The 17544-nt window shown below is 43.5% G+C and overlaps 2 protein-coding genes across 2 annotated transcripts; one reads left to right on the top strand and one right to left on the bottom strand.

The window, feature by feature from the left end:
• Window positions 1–3285: 3285 nt before the first annotated feature.
• LOC119131218 (sphingosine 1-phosphate receptor 3) lies at window positions 3286–6720 on the top strand. The gene is made up of 2 exons (XM_037265461.1): window positions 3286–3442; window positions 3599–6720. Exon 2 carries the CDS (start codon window positions 3631–3633, stop codon window positions 4783–4785), a length of 1155 nt encoding a protein of 384 aa, XP_037121356.1. The 5' UTR covers window positions 3286–3442; window positions 3599–3630; the 3' UTR covers window positions 4786–6720.
• Window positions 6377–17347, bottom strand: shc3 (SHC (Src homology 2 domain containing) transforming protein 3). Its single transcript, XM_037265456.1, has 13 exons — window positions 17317–17347; window positions 14276–16498; window positions 12426–12496; window positions 11955–12018; window positions 10604–10723; window positions 10416–10469; window positions 10285–10336; window positions 9870–9999; window positions 9570–9717; window positions 9401–9494; window positions 9139–9324; window positions 8767–9074; window positions 6377–8658 (listed from the first exon to the last, which is right to left on the bottom strand). Exons 2-13 carry the CDS (start codon window positions 14822–14824, stop codon window positions 8530–8532), a joined length of 1905 nt encoding a protein of 634 aa, XP_037121351.1. The 5' UTR covers window positions 14825–16498; window positions 17317–17347; the 3' UTR covers window positions 6377–8529.
• Between the last annotated feature and the right edge of the window lie 197 nt (window positions 17348–17544).

Raw genomic sequence — 17544 nt, 5'->3', positions numbered from 1 at the left:
ATGTCGGAGTACAATTTCAGAAAGTATCTTTCATCCGAATGACAAATTACTTTTTCAAAGGACTGTTTGGTTTGGAAACTTTCTCCAAAACACAAAAGTCATGAATCATTAAAAAAGATGCCATAACCGCATTAAAGATAAAATAAAATGTCCAGGCCAGCTGCATCAAGTCAAACCTCTTCTGTAATTACATTAATCCTCTGGTAAAAAACTGCATTGGTTTCATCTTACTTTCACACACAGTCTTCTTCTAAAGTCTTTATAGCAACAGAGATTTACATTTAGATGCGACATCACAAGGCGAAAAACAGCTGAGTTGCCTAATTTGCCTTCGTCCTCCCATTTCACGTCAGTAACATTTATCTAGAAAAGCCCAGCTTTTACAAAAGTGGACTTTGCAAACACACTGCACAAACTAACCCTTTGCAACGTTCGAGGGGCCCCAACTGCCTTGGCCCAAAATATGACGACCGCAAAGCCACACGGCAAAGGAGGGGACTCTCCGTCTCACTCATTCACTCACTGGGGGACCGCCGTGCAAAAAATATGCGCAGGGTGAAATTAAAGGCACGGTCTTTGGGTGTAATTGCACATGAAGGTGCCTACTGCCCCCCCTTCGATGCCACGCTCTTGCTCTAATGACGGGTTAAACTGGACTAACATCCCCCCCACGCCCCCCCCTTAAACCACTTCTGTACAAACACATTACACAATGCGCTCATTGCACTAAAGACCAAGGTCCTTATCTCCTCCTTATCCGGCTGTGCTCACTTTCCACGGCTGCATTAGAATCAATTATGGATGTCTTCATAAAACTTCTACTATATCTATCTATATATATATATTGTATGTGGGGATGCGCTTTTTTACGCCATTTGAATAATTCATATCCAAGTATACTCTATGCTCGTGCCTTTGAGGTGAGGGCCAAGATATTTTTCCATGCCCATTGGCTCATCCCATCATTTGGCAATAAATTGACATGTGCAAATATTAGCTTTTTTTCATGCAGCCACGTAAAAGCGGAAGCTATATGGTGGAAAACTATCCACTCCATTTCTCATTTGTTCCCATTTTCAAAAGCAGAAATGACAAGTAGTAAATATTTTTATAATAATATATATGCTGTGTGGTGTCCGTGTGACAACAGTTACACAGAGTAGACCACAACATTCAGCAATTTCCTGCGAAGTTCTGAGTGAACTACTTTTATTTATTCATAGCAAAAGGCATGAAGGGCTAATTTAAAGCATATACCATTTTTAACTGATTTTGCACAAGTTCACTTTTGGCCTCACATGTCACACTTCTGAACCATGATTTCTGAGAACAACCCATAGTGAATGTATGTCATAGTATATAATGTATATAAAGTATAAATTAGTAAAAAAAAAATCAGGAGTTTAAACATGTAAAAGCAGATAATCTATACCTGGTTCAAATAGAGACCATTTTTCTAATTTCATATGAATTCTAAAATCCATGTCCGTCCCTCCCTCCATCCAAATGCTCAAATGATTGAGTTGCCTCTTGTAAGTCAAGCACTGTTGTGAAGAGCAGCTCCTGCAACAGCGCCGGCCGGCTGTGCAGTGCGGTTGTGCAACTCAAATAAACTCCAACACACACCATATCAAGTTCTGGCTGCAGCTGAGGAGTGGAAAAGTCCGGGAATGGTTTTCCCAGCTGTGAGGTCGCGGCAAAGCGAGGCCTAGCCAGGCTGTGCTGCTCTCATAATGAGGGGGTTGTGGCTTTGTAGGGCGACATCAAATAGCTTTGGCGTATGATGGGAATCAAACGCGCGAGACAGACAGCAACGATGCAAGCGGTGACGCTCTAATTGCTGAAGAAGATGACAAGCCCAAACCCAAGATGCTAGCGCTTTAGTGAAGGTGGTCCCGCTGGAAAAAAAAAAACAGTACAACCCTCCACCCATCTTCTTCTTCTGTGGTAGTCTATGAATACACACAACCACACATTATGGCTTCCTGCTTGATGATGGTTTCATTCTTGGAACGTCGTTGATATAAATGCAGATGCGCGCCCCGCACACCGCTGTATTTTTTGCTGAAAAAGCCTCTGGATTTTTCCCCAACCATGGCCGTTAATCCAGCTCCATGATAGCTACCAGATTCGTCCTCTGAGTGCTTAACAATGCTAATGGCACATACAAACATTCTTCTTGGTTCATAACCACATTCAAGTATTCCATGATTGGCTCTCACATGAGGGGAAAAACTGGGCTTTGTTTTGGGAAACTGTTAGAACATGCCACTGAATTACAACAGTGCTGGGCCAACCCCCACCAAGGCCCTACATCAAACTGAAGGTTCTCTAAAGATTCTTGTTAAGTAGCAGCCCTAGAGATGTCATGTGTACATGTGTATGTACATTTGCAATATTATAAAAATTATTATATTATTTTATTAATAATATTAATTATATTATAATTATATTATATTTAATTATTTGTAAAACCCGGTCGATGTTTTTACTTTTTGTCTCCCTTCTTACATCACGTCATCAGAATCATCATATTTATCATCACGGACTGTGGTCCTGCCCATCCTTCCTGGACATGAGGTCAGGTCAAGACGACCAGAAACAAAGGATGAGCTTGCCCTCTACCCCGCCCCTTCCCTGAAAATGTCTCTCCTCAAAGGCAGTCAGTAGTATGCCAGTAGCCCGGTTTGTGTAGGAGTGTCTGTGTCCAGGATGTCATTCGTGTCACAGGATCGCTCCGAGCAAAAAATAAAGATAAACATAGTGGAGCACAAAGGAAAAGTTATAAATCCTTGAGACTTACATGAGTAGAGGTTGGTCCATCTTGTTGGAAAGAGGAGCGGCCATCCAGTCATCAAGAGTGCTGAGGAGCAAAAACAAGGTGTCACATGACCTGGCTGGACGGATCTGCGCATCTCTTAAAGAAAAGACGATTGATTGGATGGATGGATGGATGGATGGATGGATGGATGGATGGATGGATGGATGGATGGATGGATGGATGGATGGATGGATGGATGGATGGATGGATGGATGGATGGATGGATGGATGGATGGATGGTTAAGGACTATTAGGCATTTGGTGGAGATACAGATATAAAAAAACATGCAATTGATGGTAGACAGAATATGAGGGTAAGTACAAGATGAATGAAAGCAAACCACAATGTATGCACTAAAGGAGGAGGAGGGAGGAGATAAGTGGGGGATAAGGAAGGGAGGGCACAGGGAAGATGGGTGTGACTTCCAGTCTGCCGACGTCAACTCTTGAGTTTGGAGGAGGGAAAAAAATAGAGGCTGACGATGGTGTGCGCGGTGCGGAGCAAGAGGAGCTTGGGGAAGTTTGTCTATGGGGACTCTGATTTGCAGGAAGTGGAACTGAAGCTAAATGACATGATTGCACTTCATATTTGGATCGACTGAATCCTCCAAAGTTCTCCTGGTAAGTCTGCTCGACTCCATGTGTCTGTTTTTCATTTACACTCTTGCGCGGCCATACGCCAAGCCTTCAAAGCTTGCTGCATGCATTGAGCAAACAGGAAGTGGAAAAAGGCATCCGAGTAGAAGCATCACTTCTTTTGGCGTGTCCTCCCCGTAGAGGAACAAGCAACAGACCCCTCGGACTTCAAAATGATTGATCCTCGCATCTACCTGCACTACAACTACACGGGCAAGCTGGACCACCGGCCCAGCGTGGACGCCAATGCCGGCGTGGGCACCCCGGACACTAAGACGCTCCTGTTCCTGGTGGTGTGCGGCTTCATCGTGCTGGAGAACCTGACGGTGTTGGTGGCCATCTGGCGGAACCACCGCTTCCACAACCGCATGTACTACTTCATCGGCAACCTGGCGCTGTGCGACATGCTTGCCGGCGTGGCGTACCTGGTCAACCTGCTCCTGTCCGGCGACAGGACTTTGCACCTGTCACCCGCCCTTTGGTTTGTGCGCGAGGGCAGCATGTTCGTGGCTTTGGGCGCTTCCATCTTCAGCCTTCTGGCCATCGCCATCGAGCGCCACCTGACCATGATCAAAATGAGGCCTTATGATTCCAACAAGAACTACAGGGTCTTCCTTCTCATCGGCACGTGCTGGTTGATCGCCATCTCCTTTGGGGCGCTTCCCATCCTGGGATGGAACTGCCTGGGCGACCTCCCCGACTGCTCCACCGTTCTGCCGCTGTATTCCAAGAAGTACGTAGCTTTCTGCATCACCGTCTTCATGGTGCTGCTCCTGGCCATGTCGGTGCTTTACGGACGCATCTACATCTTGGTTAAGTCCAGTAGCCGCAAAGTGAGCAAGCATAGCAATTCAGAGCACGCCATGTCGCTGCTACGTACCGTCATTATCGTGGTGGGGGTCTTCATCGCCTGCTGGACGCCCATTTTTGTGCTGCTCCTGGTGGACGTGGCCTGCGAGCAGCGTCGACGCTGCCCCATCCTTTACAAGGCCGACTGGTTCATCGGGTTGGCCGTGCTCAATTCGGCCATGAATCCCGTCATATACACGCTGGCCAGCCGCGAGATGAGACGGGCCTTCCTGGGCTTGGCTTGCTGTCTTTGCTATCGTGGCAAAACGTCGACGCCGGGCAGTGTGAACAGGCAATGTCTGGAGGCTAGTCGGAGCCGGAGCAAGTCGTGGAGTAGCCAGAACAACCACAACCAGCAAGGCAGCAGGCAGGCGGGGCCGGACGTGGAGGCGGACTCTGAACTCGGGAAGATGTCGGTGGTTGCGGGGCCGAGTGGTGCTGATGCTGACAACTTCCTCCAGAATGACGGGAACGAGTGAGAGGCCAGGCAAGGGCGGTCGTGACACCGTGACCTCTGGATTTGACCCACTAAGTGACTACAACGTTCAATTCCTTAAAAGACACATTGACTGTGAGGCACATCCTATCCAAATCAGGATAAACAATGCAACGTCCAGAAATGGGACCTTTGGAAAAAGTCCAGAAGAGGTTCTGGGCCACTGCAATAGAAAATATCTTATGATACACACTACTTGCTTAAAGAGACTCAATTCCAATTTCTATCTTCAGAAAAAAAACAACCAGACTCTGACATTCTCTGATCCAATCAGAATTAGGTTTAGAATCCAGGGGAATTCAAATCATTTGATTGCAGTATAAACAGTTTTACCTAACAGAAGTAGGAAAATGCATGTATGCATGTCAGAACCTCAGACCTGAATCAGGCCTTATCAGATTCGGAATCAGATAGTTGCGAATGTGACTGGAGTGTAAACAGGACTGATCAGATATAGACAGTCTACTGAAAAGTAGCGGGAAAAGCACATACAATGATCCCAGAACGTCAAATGCAAATCAGGATCAATGGCGGATATAAAGCTGATTGATTCAAATCAGCTCTGAATCAAATACTGCAGTGTGCACGGCCAGAACAAGTTTTTGCCATTAACCAACATTTTCCACAAATCAGATACAGACACTAAATGGGACTCTCTTACATTAAGAACTAGTGTAAACGCAGTCTTACATGTATAAGACTTAAAGGAACCAATGTCAGCATCTTCCAATAATCTCAATGTAGCATTATTGCCGTGATTGTTTGAAACGATCACAACCTATTTATTATATTCTTTCTGCACTAACTATGACTGCACAGCTCAACAGCATCACATGCTTGAATGAAAGGAGCTGCAGTAATGAAAGACATGATGCCAGGGTGCCACCTGCTGGTTGTTGAAGGAAGTAAATGGATGGATAAACTATTATATTATTAAATCAAATTACCTTTGAAATTACCTTTAAAAGCATGAAGTTACACTTTTGAGAGGCATGATTTATTTGATCTTTTTTAACGTGGATGTGAAGCGTAAAACTGTGGCTGTTACCTCATGTGGGCAGCGGAGGTCACGAATTGTCCCTGTGATGCACTCAGGGTCATCCTCTTCCAAATAAACTCCACATCACTAGCAATGTGGTCTGTCAAAATAAAAATATTCAAGGTTAAGGATGTTACATTAAAAGTGCATGAAAACAATATTGGGGGTCAGGGGCCTGATAAAAATGGAAAACATTTCCAGAGCAAATAAAATTAATGTATATTATACAATCGAATAAAATAATGTATTTAAATAGGGTCATAAATACAATAAAACATTTAATGTAAATAAAAACAGACTAAATTTACAGTTATTAACAGAATTGAAAACTTATAAAAAGTAATAAAAAGTACTATTAATCAACAAATTATCAACATTGAAGCGTGCAATATTAAAAACAAACCGTAAGTAGCAGAAATTAAATGGTACAGGAAATATTCACTTAAATAAAATCTGTATCAACATAAATTGCAATTTTAAAGTAAAATGAACTGGTTTGAAAAAAGGTAAATATAGTACTAGAAAGCCGAAATTCTACACATTCACGGTTTTATTGCCAACAGTCATACAGAATAATGTGAAACCCATACAACCAAAAGATTAAATCTGTAAACATCTGGACTTTTTGTTTTTATGTCCTCGTTGCTCTCACTTTCCCCATTTACCATTCAAAAAATAGTCAACTCTTGTGTTTCTACTTGTATAGCATGGGGGGGGAAATGATTAAATTTACACTCCAGGTATATAATAACAATAATAACAAGTGAGGGAGGGAGGGAGGTGTCGAGCAGCAATACGCAGCAGGGCCAAAACACGAGGTCCACAAGTGGAGAACAGGCATGCTCCATATTGAACATCACCTATTGCACTTTGAAGAAGAAGAAGAAAAAAAAGAAAACACATCCAGTAGTTTGTACAAAGAAAAGGCACATTTTCATCAACAGAAATCCCCGCTAAAGTTCTCCTATTATTTACCTTTAGTTTCTTATTGTAAATTTTTACTTTTAATTTTTCCCTCTCTCAAATTGTCACTGTCCATTTCAAGTAGTGTAGTTTCCATTATTGATAATATGATGAGGTCGTCTCTTTCAATATCAAGGTCAGTTACCATAAATTATTATTAAAAAAAAATCTTTGTATTGTTTTCCATGTCTCTGAAAATGATTTGAGAAAGCAAAACGAAAAATGAGATTTTCTGTTGCAGAATTAGCATTTTTGAAAGTTGCACACTTTCTATGGGAGTGGATAAAAAAACAAGGAGAGAATGAAAAAACAACAGGCCAGTCTATAATGGGAAACTAATAAGTTTGAAAAGAGGGCAAAACCCTCCTAAACAATTATTTCTTAATATTTTTGTCTAAAACATATACAGCAGATACAAAGTCAACACACTTTAAATGCCACGTTTTCGAGATGACAAAAAAAATTCATATCACAAAAACCTGACATTTAAACAGGCAATTTATAGCCACTGTATATTTGTTTTTAATGGCAAATTATTCGACATTATGGAGATGCACCTGCATATTATTTGTATTTATTTTTTGTTTAAAATAACACAAATGTAAATCATTTAAATATACATTAAAAAGTGATCAATAAAGTGGCCAACTTTGACGATTTCTCTGAAATTCTTACGCTAAACTTGCCCAAGATTGTTCCCCCCCCGACACCGCTCAATTCTGTTGAGTGTTTGTGTTATGTGACAAATATGCATTGTACACGCTCTCTTGCAGCAAAAATACAGGCATTACATTGCATCGGTCTCATCAAAACCCACTGATCAAAACGCATGCTGATTTTGGTTCGACTGCACTTGAACGCATCCATTTGCTATTAATAAACGGGCTGAGAAATGATGTTGTTGCTACTATTGTAAGGAAATGAGGCGAAGTAAAAAAAGACTACTGACACCTAGAGGAGGGCCTGCTTCTTTTACTTCTGTGTCTTTGGTGACAAAGCAAATGACGTCGCTGTGATTGTACTATTTACGTGGTCATTAAAACAGTAGTGTTCAAAACAATGTCAACAAAGCCCCCCCCCCCAGCCCAAAACCAATCACTAACACGTACAAAAGAACCCAAATCGTGCGAATTAATGCGGGATTATTTTACAGTGTTGGCACACAAAAGTCAAAGATAAAGGCCGTCAACTTTACGATTTCTAGAAGTCAGTGAGACAACATAAGGAGGAGTATTAGGGCCTCTCTGAAAAACAACAAAATATTAAGAGAAAAAAAATAGTTTTTGGTCTTTTTTTTTTTACGCACTCAGATCTTCCTTCTTTATGAATAGCTCTTGAGTTTGGGGCTCTGGCGGGTTTGTTTCGTTTCTCAGTAGAAATGTGGTTGTGCTTGGCAGACAAAACGTAAAATTTGTAGCTCTCACTCTAAAATACTCTGGTCCGCACCTCGTCTAGGTTTGATTTGTCTAAACTACAAGACCGTATCGTATCATATCGTTTGAAACACCAAATCAATATATTGTGGGTGTCCTATACTGTGTCTTCGCAAAAATATAGCATTTCAGTTGTCACGATAAAATAACAGTTCTATAATAAATATTCTTTTGTTTTTTTCAGCGTCACCCGGGCTAAAAACTTTTTTTTTAGCAGCTTCCCTCACGCTTCAAGTTTCTGAGACCGCAGGAAGGAAAGTTCAGAGTTTCCCGTATCCACATGGGGGCGCAATTACTGCTTCCATACGACTGGCTGCAGCAGACACAGTTCGCTCCCGGCTGACACGATTGGCAGGTTGTTCTCACGGTGATGGCCAATCAGGTGGCTAATGCTTTCGAACACGTGATCTTTCGTCCGAACCTTGAAAATAAAAAGACGGATTTTAGTTTTGTCAATAAATGCCTAGCAACCAGCGCAGGGTGGAACAGAAAATGGCTAGATGATTTTTTTTTTTTGGGTGAGGCTCACCGTGCCTTCAGGGTCCACCAGCAACAGGTGCTTGGCGATGCCGTTGTGCATACCGGTGAGCACGTAAGAGCCCGGGTTGGTGGCGCTCTTGCGCACCAGGAAGTCGCCGTCGTCATGCAGCAGCTTTTCGGCATCGCGCCGACTCATCTTGCCGCGGTACCACGCTTGGCCCTCCAGCTCCTCCTGTGCCCGGAAAGCGATGGAGCGTGCCAGCAGCGGGCTGGAGTTGTCCACTGACGTCGCCTTGTGCAGCGTTGACACCTGCGAGGGAGCTTGCGGCTGCGCCTGGATGGCGTCCTCGAAGGGTTCTACACAACCCAAAACATTTTTTTTTAAATTGCGAGTTTTTTGGAGCCACCATGAAGGACTTACTCATGTCAAAGAGATCCGTCAGCGGATTCTCCCATGCCGCGGCTGCCATTCCCTTGGTCACATGCTCCGCCTCGGCCTGCAGCACCGCCAAGACCTGCTCGTCGATCTGCTGGGTGTTCATGTACGTGGGCATCTCGCCCGTTTTTGTCGGCGGACCTTTGCTTTCACTGCTTATATCCAAGGAACCTGGAGAGGAACAGATATACATGGTAAAATAGAAATGCATGGCTAAAACAATACATGTGGAAAAAATAATGACTACCTTGTTGTATGAAGGTAGACTTTCTCTCCTCTGTCCAGTTTTCCCCACAATGTCGCCCTTGGTAATAGTTCTGATCCACAGAGTTTGAGCCCATCTAAATGTAGAAGATCTGCATTTTGCTATGTTTGGAACTGTTGGTCTGCCATTGGGCTTCTCCAAAATAACGCACCTGGCTTCCGTCTGCGTTCTGATTGGTCAGCCGCGTGTCGATGAAGCCTCCGGGGGGCGGCATCTTCCCGGGGATGTTGTTGTAGTATGGATGCTCTGCAGACTCTTCCTCCTCCTCCGTCCATGGCAACTCCTCCACATTGAGCACCCTGTGCACAAGTACATACTTGTATCAGTCCGTCCCATACTAGAATATACTTGACCTGTATCTCTTACACACACATTTGATGCCAAATTTTCATATTTGCCTTTTAATGACATGTCCCGATGGAGGTGTGAACAGACTCAAGGTACTACTCACTTGTCATGTGTGGCGGAAGGCTTGCTGGAAGGACACTGCATGTACTGCTGGAAGCGAAGGTCAAAGGCCTGGCCGATGGTGCTGATGACGTCTTGGGCCAGCCCGTCCGAACACTCCAGGATGTGACACGCTAGGGAGAAACAGCAGGATCCGACATGAAGCCATTGTCGCGGTGGCATCGCCAGAACCAGCACCGGCCCTGTATATTCACTATAATACGTTTCAAATATGATTCTTTCAAATTTAGCATCTTAGCATCAAATTTATCATCTTTATATTTGTACTGGTCAGATTGGGCCAAACAGTCACATAATAAGCCTTGGGTTATTGAGACACAGTTAATGTAGAACCCAAGACAAGAATTAACTAATTAAATAATTAGCGTACCACAAGAGCTAAAGGACTTAATTCATACCTCTTCTGTTAACAGGATCTTTTGCCACATAGGCAACAAAGTCCGTTGTGTCCTGAGAGATGAACAAAATTGTTCTAAGATGTGTATTGTAACAATTTTGACACACATATGTGTGTGTGTGTGATACTTACGGGGTCGCCACCGGATGCGAAGGAGATGGACTGCATGTGATGATTGGCTATGATCTGCACAATAAAACAAACACAGCAGGTGTAGGAATTTTTGGATTGTTTGTAAACAATAGGAGCCAAGGTGAATGACTACGAATGTCGTCCTATTTTCCAAATTCTTAGCGCCTTGTACCGATTTCCCGGCTTACTTGTTTGCAGTCCGGCGTCATTAGGTTGAGGCTACTGGTGGAGATGTTCAAGTTGATCGACATGCCGGCAAACTGCAGATTGCTCTTCCCCAGGATGCTGGACAGAGCTTTGGATGGTGGCTGACACAAAATAAAAATACAATTAGAAGGTGGGGGGGAAAACATGCTGTGCCTAATGACGTGCGACTGTGAACTGTTGTTGATATGAATGAAAAGAAGGGTGGATAAAATTAGCCAAAAGCGTTCCAGATGACATCATTGCGGCGCGCTTGTTATTCCTCTCGGCCACGACCCAAATAACGTGAACGGAAGTGAAATAACATGAAATAGAGCAAATAGCGTTGCGTTTTTTTTTGTCTACGCTGGCATTTGAACGAGGACTACAGAATGCAGGTCGGCGTAGAAAGTGCGTGTGCTGTGTGAGTCATTGAGGAGCCGTGTGCAATGAATGCAGCATGCCACACGCGTGTGCACACACACACGCACACGTACAGACGGCGTCTCATCATTTCCCTGCTCTCGTTAACAGGACATGTTATCTGTCCGTCTCCGGCCAGGAAGGATGGAAGGAAGACGACGCGCAGGAAAAGTGATACTATGAATAGACTCTAAATGAATATATAATGATGTTTTTTTTTTCTTCCCCTCCGCCAACATTTTATTTGCATACGTGACTACCTCCCATGCTCTCGGCCTCCCTTTCTGCTTCTATTTACCGTCCACAAGCACGGATGTCACTATCGAACCTTTTTAGAATCGATTATTTGATTGATTATTCCACTGATTAATTGAATCATCAGATACAATTTTTTTTGCATTAGTGTAGTTTAAATATATTTATATATTATCTATTATTTATATTATTATCATTTTTTCCAAAGTAAAAGTAGATATTTGCAAATGTCTTTGATCAAACATAAAAGATAAATCGGTCTGCTTTCATGAAGGACTAGAGGAAACAGACTATTACTTGTAATCGCCTGAAATCAGAAGATTTGGACAATCTGTTCAAATATTAAAAAAAAAAAACGAATAATGATCAAAATTGCAATCAATGTTTCTATTTTTTTTTTTAAAGTGAAGACAATTTGTAGTATTAGTAATGACACAAAGTCGAGGCAAAATTTGTCTTCACGGGCCACATAAAATTATGTGGGGGACATATCTGGCCCTCGGGCCTTGAGTTTGACACATATGCTCCATACAATACTTTTTGGCTTCCTCCTCCTTGCTGCCTCCCTTTTTCCTTCCCCACGCTCTCATTTCTTGCCTTTCACTGTGTACCTCATCCGTCTCCTTAAAGCTGAACACCCTTACCCCACCCTTGCTGTCCTTTTCCCCGCCTACATACCTTTCGCTTCCGCAGAGCGCTTTTGGGGCCTGGAACAGCCTCACAAACCAAGCTGATAGCCTCCCTGGAGGGTTCGAGAGACAATCGTATCAATACATGAATATTATGTAGTACTCATCATAATAATATTATTCTAAAAATTTGCAACAATATTGTCAATAAGTCACAGAACGTAGTTTCAAGGACAGAGAATGTAATTTCCATGTTTGCGAGCATTATCGAAAGCAGAGAGGCGACGTGTGCGCCGCCTTACTGGCTGACATCAATGCGAGTGAAGCAGAAAAGTAGACATGGCACAAAGCGAATCACTGTCAATTTGCCGTTCAATAGTTGCACCGATATAAATAGAGGCGTCCACGACACGGCGTGAAAACAAAGCAGGACTTGAAAAGGTTCTAATTGCAACCAATCATTATCATCGGTGACGCTTCGTAACGTCCAGCCGTTACAGTTGAAGCTCTAAAGACTCACCTTGTTATTTGAGATCGCGTGGTGAAATCTAAAGATCTCATCGATCGAAGAACTTCAATGCAACCCAGATACTGGAAAGAAGTAACACAAAGGGGTTAGCAAAACTTGACATTACAAAAGCATCAACAATGATGTAAAAACTGTTTCACAGCACAAGAAATAACACCCAGTTGACTCATTTAGTTGTTTTATAGGAGGAGCCACTGCATTTTATATTGAACACACCACGATTGAGAGAAAGTTGCAGCCCAAATGGAGAACAAAGTATCGATAGAAAAGCAAATTTTGCCGTGTTACTACGCCTCATGAGATCCTCTTGATTAGCAGCCACCTACTCACACAGAGCACAAGCCGGGAACACTTTGTGCTGATGATGAGCGTTGCATTCATTGTCAGGTCTGTAAACAAAAAAAACAAAAAAAATTTCCTCCGCCCCTTGCCGCTTCATTTAGCCATTATCCTCGCCAAAAGCTAAGGAAACAAGATCATTAAGGAATTGGCGGCAAGAGGATATGTTTTAAGTGTGCTTGTCGGCACGTCTATTTTGTTAAACAAAATAAAATATTTTTGTTCATCTACATAAACTGAAATGATCAATTACTACTAATAAAAGCGGTTTTTTCCAAATTTACAAATGGGTATAATATAACAATAATAAAAATACCAGGTATCGTATCAACTTATTTCGAGGTATCACACGACGGAGGCCAATTTTATGATCAACTAAAAGAATAAATAATCTGCCATATGCGCATGACAGGACTAGTCGTGATGTATTTTCTAAAGTTCGAGCCTGATTTGGGGTACTGAGCTGTGAAAGTCTGCCATAATTCATTGACGTGCATGTTGTGAAGGAGATCAATGTCCATTGGGACTAATGGCACATGATGGGTGAAAGGGGCAACCATGTGATGCTAATTTGAAGCGACGTTAAACTCACAGGACCCAAAGTCCAAAATGGTAGACGCATTTATTGACGCTGACTGGCCTTAATACGGTTAACGCGGCGCAGCACACGGACACTTTGTGTGACAACTTGTCACTTGTTCTCTTATGCTGCCTGTTCAAATAAGAAAAAACATTTCTATTTTAAAAAAAGAAAAAAAAAAAGAAAGACCATTTTGCATTCACTTCACACATCGGCATCATCAGTCCCGCCGGTGACTCATTGGCGGCATGATGACATTCGTAGCTCAGCGCCAACGTGTGCTTCTTCCAAATGATGTATGCTTGCCGCTGCATCTTTTTTTTTTTTCTTCCCCCCTCACCCCTGCTGTTCAGCTAATACTGCCACAGCACACGGGGGAATAAAGATGTCGGCATGGTTACGAAAGCACTACACAGAGGGCGAAGCTATCACCCACAGATGACCTTCTACAAGAGGCTTTCCTGATATGGTGGCTGATGATGAGTCAACCAGGCACATTAGAAATGTAGTGCTTCGTGAAGCTTTGCCACTGAATGGCTACAATTTAGGCCCGTGATGTATTTCTTCCAATACTATACATCCAAACTATATATCTGTAACAGTTATTGATCATTATTAGGTGTGGTATCATCATATTCACATAAAATATGGGTTTTCTTTCTCAGTTAATTTGACACTATTGTGTCATGTTTGCCCCTTTTTTAGAAAAAATATTGTATCATGTTCTATTTTGCCATTTCAGCTCCTGTTAGCCATGCAAACCAAAACCTGACTGGCAAAATAGAGAATGGATGGATTTGAGGGTGAATTTTGTCTTTTTGTCATGACTGGTGAGCAATCCGGGGTGTAGTCTGCTTTTCACCTCATATTCAGCAGCCAAACATGCCCGAAAATGGATGAGCAACATTCACCACCTACCTACCTTAACAATGTATGTCACTCCTGGTCCGGAGATCTTCTCACTGGAGTGCAGCCACCCTCTGAAAGGTTTGCCCACCGGTCCACCGCAGCCGGGGTTCCAGTCCTCGCCGGCGGGTAGAAGCTCGTCCGGTCTGCTCTTCTTGCTCATGCCGGTGGCAGTCTCCAGCGTTGGCAGGCAGGCCGCCGCCCCTACGGCCGCCACGCCGGGGCTCGTCACCGAAGCGCCGCCACCCTGCAGCTTGGCCACTGCCAGGTCCTTGACTGCTGAGGGCAGCCCCTTGATGCCGAGCAAGCTGCTGGAGTTGCTGAACTTCAGGTTGGACACCTTGTTGATGAGGGTGCACAGGGGCGTACCGCCATCGTCCGAGTGGTCGTGGCCGGCGGCGGCGCCGCCGCCCGGAGCGGCCGGGGGCTGGTCGTCAGCCGGGGGAGCGTAAGGCGTCTCGGGGCTGGCCGACACCTTGGGGTTCATGGACAGGCCGTGGACGATGTCATCGACGGACGTCACCGACTCATTCCTGAAGCGGTTGTATTTGGTGCGGTGAAGCATACCCTTCGCCTCTTCTCTCTCACGGCGCCTCAAGCGACACGCACCGCCCGCCTCCTTGCCGCGATGATTACCCTCTCCTGTAACATGGCAGCAGCAGCAGACGTGGCGACGGTGGCGCTGGTGGCAAACGTTTCGGAGCAACGGCAGGCCACCTCTCTCGATTTCCCGATTGGTAAAATCCGGCGCTTCAATGCAGTCAAGAGAGAAAAACACGGCGGAAATCCATGGAAACGAAGCAGAGGAGGATGGAGAGGTTGCTGTTTCTGGTGGTTTCCACTGGTGATGCTTCAGCTGCCGCTGCTGCTTCCAACAACGATTTCTCAGGCTCCCAAAAAATAAGCAAAAATCCACAAATTGCAGCGAAGGTGACGATGACAGAATGGCACTGGCTGGCTGCTGCCTTCCTGCCTGCCTAGCTGCTGCCGGCTCAGAGCTGGAGCATGACTCACTGATGTGAGAAAACCTTCTCAACAAAAGGCTTGCTGAACACTGCAAATCACTTCCTGTTGGAGGGAGGGAGGGAGGGAGGGAGGCACAGAGGGAGGAAAAAAAATCTCCCACTTACAGCACTCTAGAAACAATCTGTTAGTAAAATCCTCCAGCTGTTTATAATGTACTCAAGTTTCAATTTAGTTAACAATTTATTTTTCCAAACATCTATATGTGGATGGAATAACGTGAGGTAGCTTGATCATCTATTGGGAATTGTCTGAATTCCTTCTAAAACGTAATTGTGCAATATCATGAAATATTGTATTTTAAAAAAATATTTCTTGTGAGGTGATAGTTAAACTGCTTTCCAGCTAATAAAACACTCACTTCAGTAGACGTACATAAAACGCAATTAAAAAGAACATAATTGGACTAAACTACATTCGTCAACACTTAAAAAAATCCATCACTAAAATCAAACGTGGATCCCCATCATAATCTTAAATCTGAAATTGAGCGCTAGGAGCTCAAACAAGGCAACTACAGCGATGAGGGTGATACAACCCAAATAAATCCGCTATGGACGTCATTTTCCTCAACACGAGGATGAGTCAATGAAGAGAGGGAGAGAAAAAAAAAATAGCGCAAAGGACAGTCTCCGCCGCACCACTGCCGGTGATGATGAAGCATCTGCGCTCACCGTGGCAGCAGGAAAGGAAGCGCGCATACACAAACACAGACCATTCATGTAAAAAATGTCCTCTCGCCTTCTAGAACGGGAGAGAGTGACGCTCATTCATGAGCAGCTTCGGCTCTCGCTCACTCTGCTGCATTTCGCACTGCAGTCTCCCTCCCCAACATGGCAAATATAGAAGGCAGAAAAAAAAAAAAAAAAGCCTTCTCCCCTCTGAAACAAAAGGGAGGGGGGGGGTCTAATTTAAGAGCAAAAAAAGAAAGAGGACTGGAAGGGACAAAAGGCAATGTTCATAGTCCTGGCTGTGAATGAAATAGCAGGTTGGCATACCAATGTTTCTGTGAATGGAAGCAAGGCCGCTCCGCCGCTGCTCCTGCTGCCGCTGCTGCTGCCGCCGCCGCCGCCGCCGTTACTGCAAGGCAATCCCTCGGGACGGCGCGCTCCCGTCCAATGAGCGCTTGGCTGGATGACTCATTCAGGGAAGGCTTGCAGGATAGTGGGAGAAACCATTCCCAGCCAGGGCAGGTGAGGACCGGTCTTATTTCTCACTGTAAAAGCAAAAGAATATTAACTTCAAAACATCAGATTACATATGTTCATTTTTTCAAATAAATTGGAATCATGAATGTAAAGAAAAACATCCATGCAATACACAACAGTAGAACTGCACCCACTTCTCCTTCCAAAATGATCTTGCCTATAACCATTCTTATTAGCTCACTGTTTTCAATTCAACATTCGAGAGAGCATTTAATTAAGAATCTACAGTGTGTGGGGGAGGACAAGAGCGTGTGCTGCTGTGGATTTTTTAATTGGATGTGACTATATTTATCTTTATTGCATTTTTTTTTTTCGGTGAGCAGTCAAGAGGTTCTGGGTTTGAATCTCGGTGGCGTTTCTATGTTGCTTTCATACTTCCCAAAATACGTTATGCTTATTAAAGACTCCAAAATGTCTATAGGTGTGAATGCAAGTGTTTTTCTGTATGTAATGACTTATGGGATTGATTTTTGCTCACCTACAACACAAATGGGGAGGCCATACTCAATGGTAGGGTGATTTTTCTACGTAAACAAATACATGTAAATAAATGCATTCCCTCCTCGAGAAAAAAAATATTTGGTTTGGATTACTTTCCTCAAAATTCAAAGATTCGTGTGTGTCCACGTTTATGGAGTCTCTGATCTGCGCCATGATCAGCTTCACAAAGCGCGTCATGACTGTTGTGAGTCAAATACACATATAATGTTCTACCACAATAAAATTATTACACACAGATATTCCCATGTGATTTTATAATCCATAAAGTTGAGATAAATATATGTACAGACCAAACAATTAAAAAGATTAGCGGAGCTGTACTCACCTATTCTGGCACGAAGCAGCCATTGACCACTCCCGGACATGTGACAATAATTAACCAATCAAAAGTCAGTTTGAGTCAAACCAAAAAGGTGTCTTTCCCGAATTTGCCCTTTGTTCAAAATTGTTTTGAAATGTAGTATATACGATTGCATTTACCTGTAGTTACAAGATTAAATGTGAGGAGAAAGAAATACTTAAAAGCCAAAAATAAACGAATTGTAGCTTTTCG

This window comes from Syngnathus acus, chromosome 12 (genome assembly GCF_901709675.1).
Source record: "Syngnathus acus chromosome 12, fSynAcu1.2, whole genome shotgun sequence".
Taxonomy (NCBI): Eukaryota; Metazoa; Chordata; class Actinopteri; order Syngnathiformes; family Syngnathidae; genus Syngnathus; species Syngnathus acus.
The sequence above is the reverse complement of the archived record's forward strand: the minus strand, read 5'-3'. Positions and strand labels throughout refer to the sequence as shown.

Coding starts and splice junctions, on each gene's coding strand:
- LOC119131218 (XM_037265461.1), top strand. CDS start 3,631: ATGATTGATCCTCGCATCTACCTGCACTACAACTACACGGGCAAGCTG.
- shc3 (XM_037265456.1), bottom strand. CDS start 14,824: ATGCTTCACCGCACCAAATACAACCGCTTCAGGAATGAGTCGGTGACG. Junction 9,718..9,869: donor CCTTCCGCCACACATGACAA/GTGAGTAGTACC, acceptor ACTTGTGCACAG/GGTGCTCAATGTGGAGGAGT. Junction 9,495..9,569: donor AGAACGCAGACGGAAGCCAG/GTGCGTTATTTT, acceptor TTCTACATTTAG/ATGGGCTCAAACTCTGTGGA.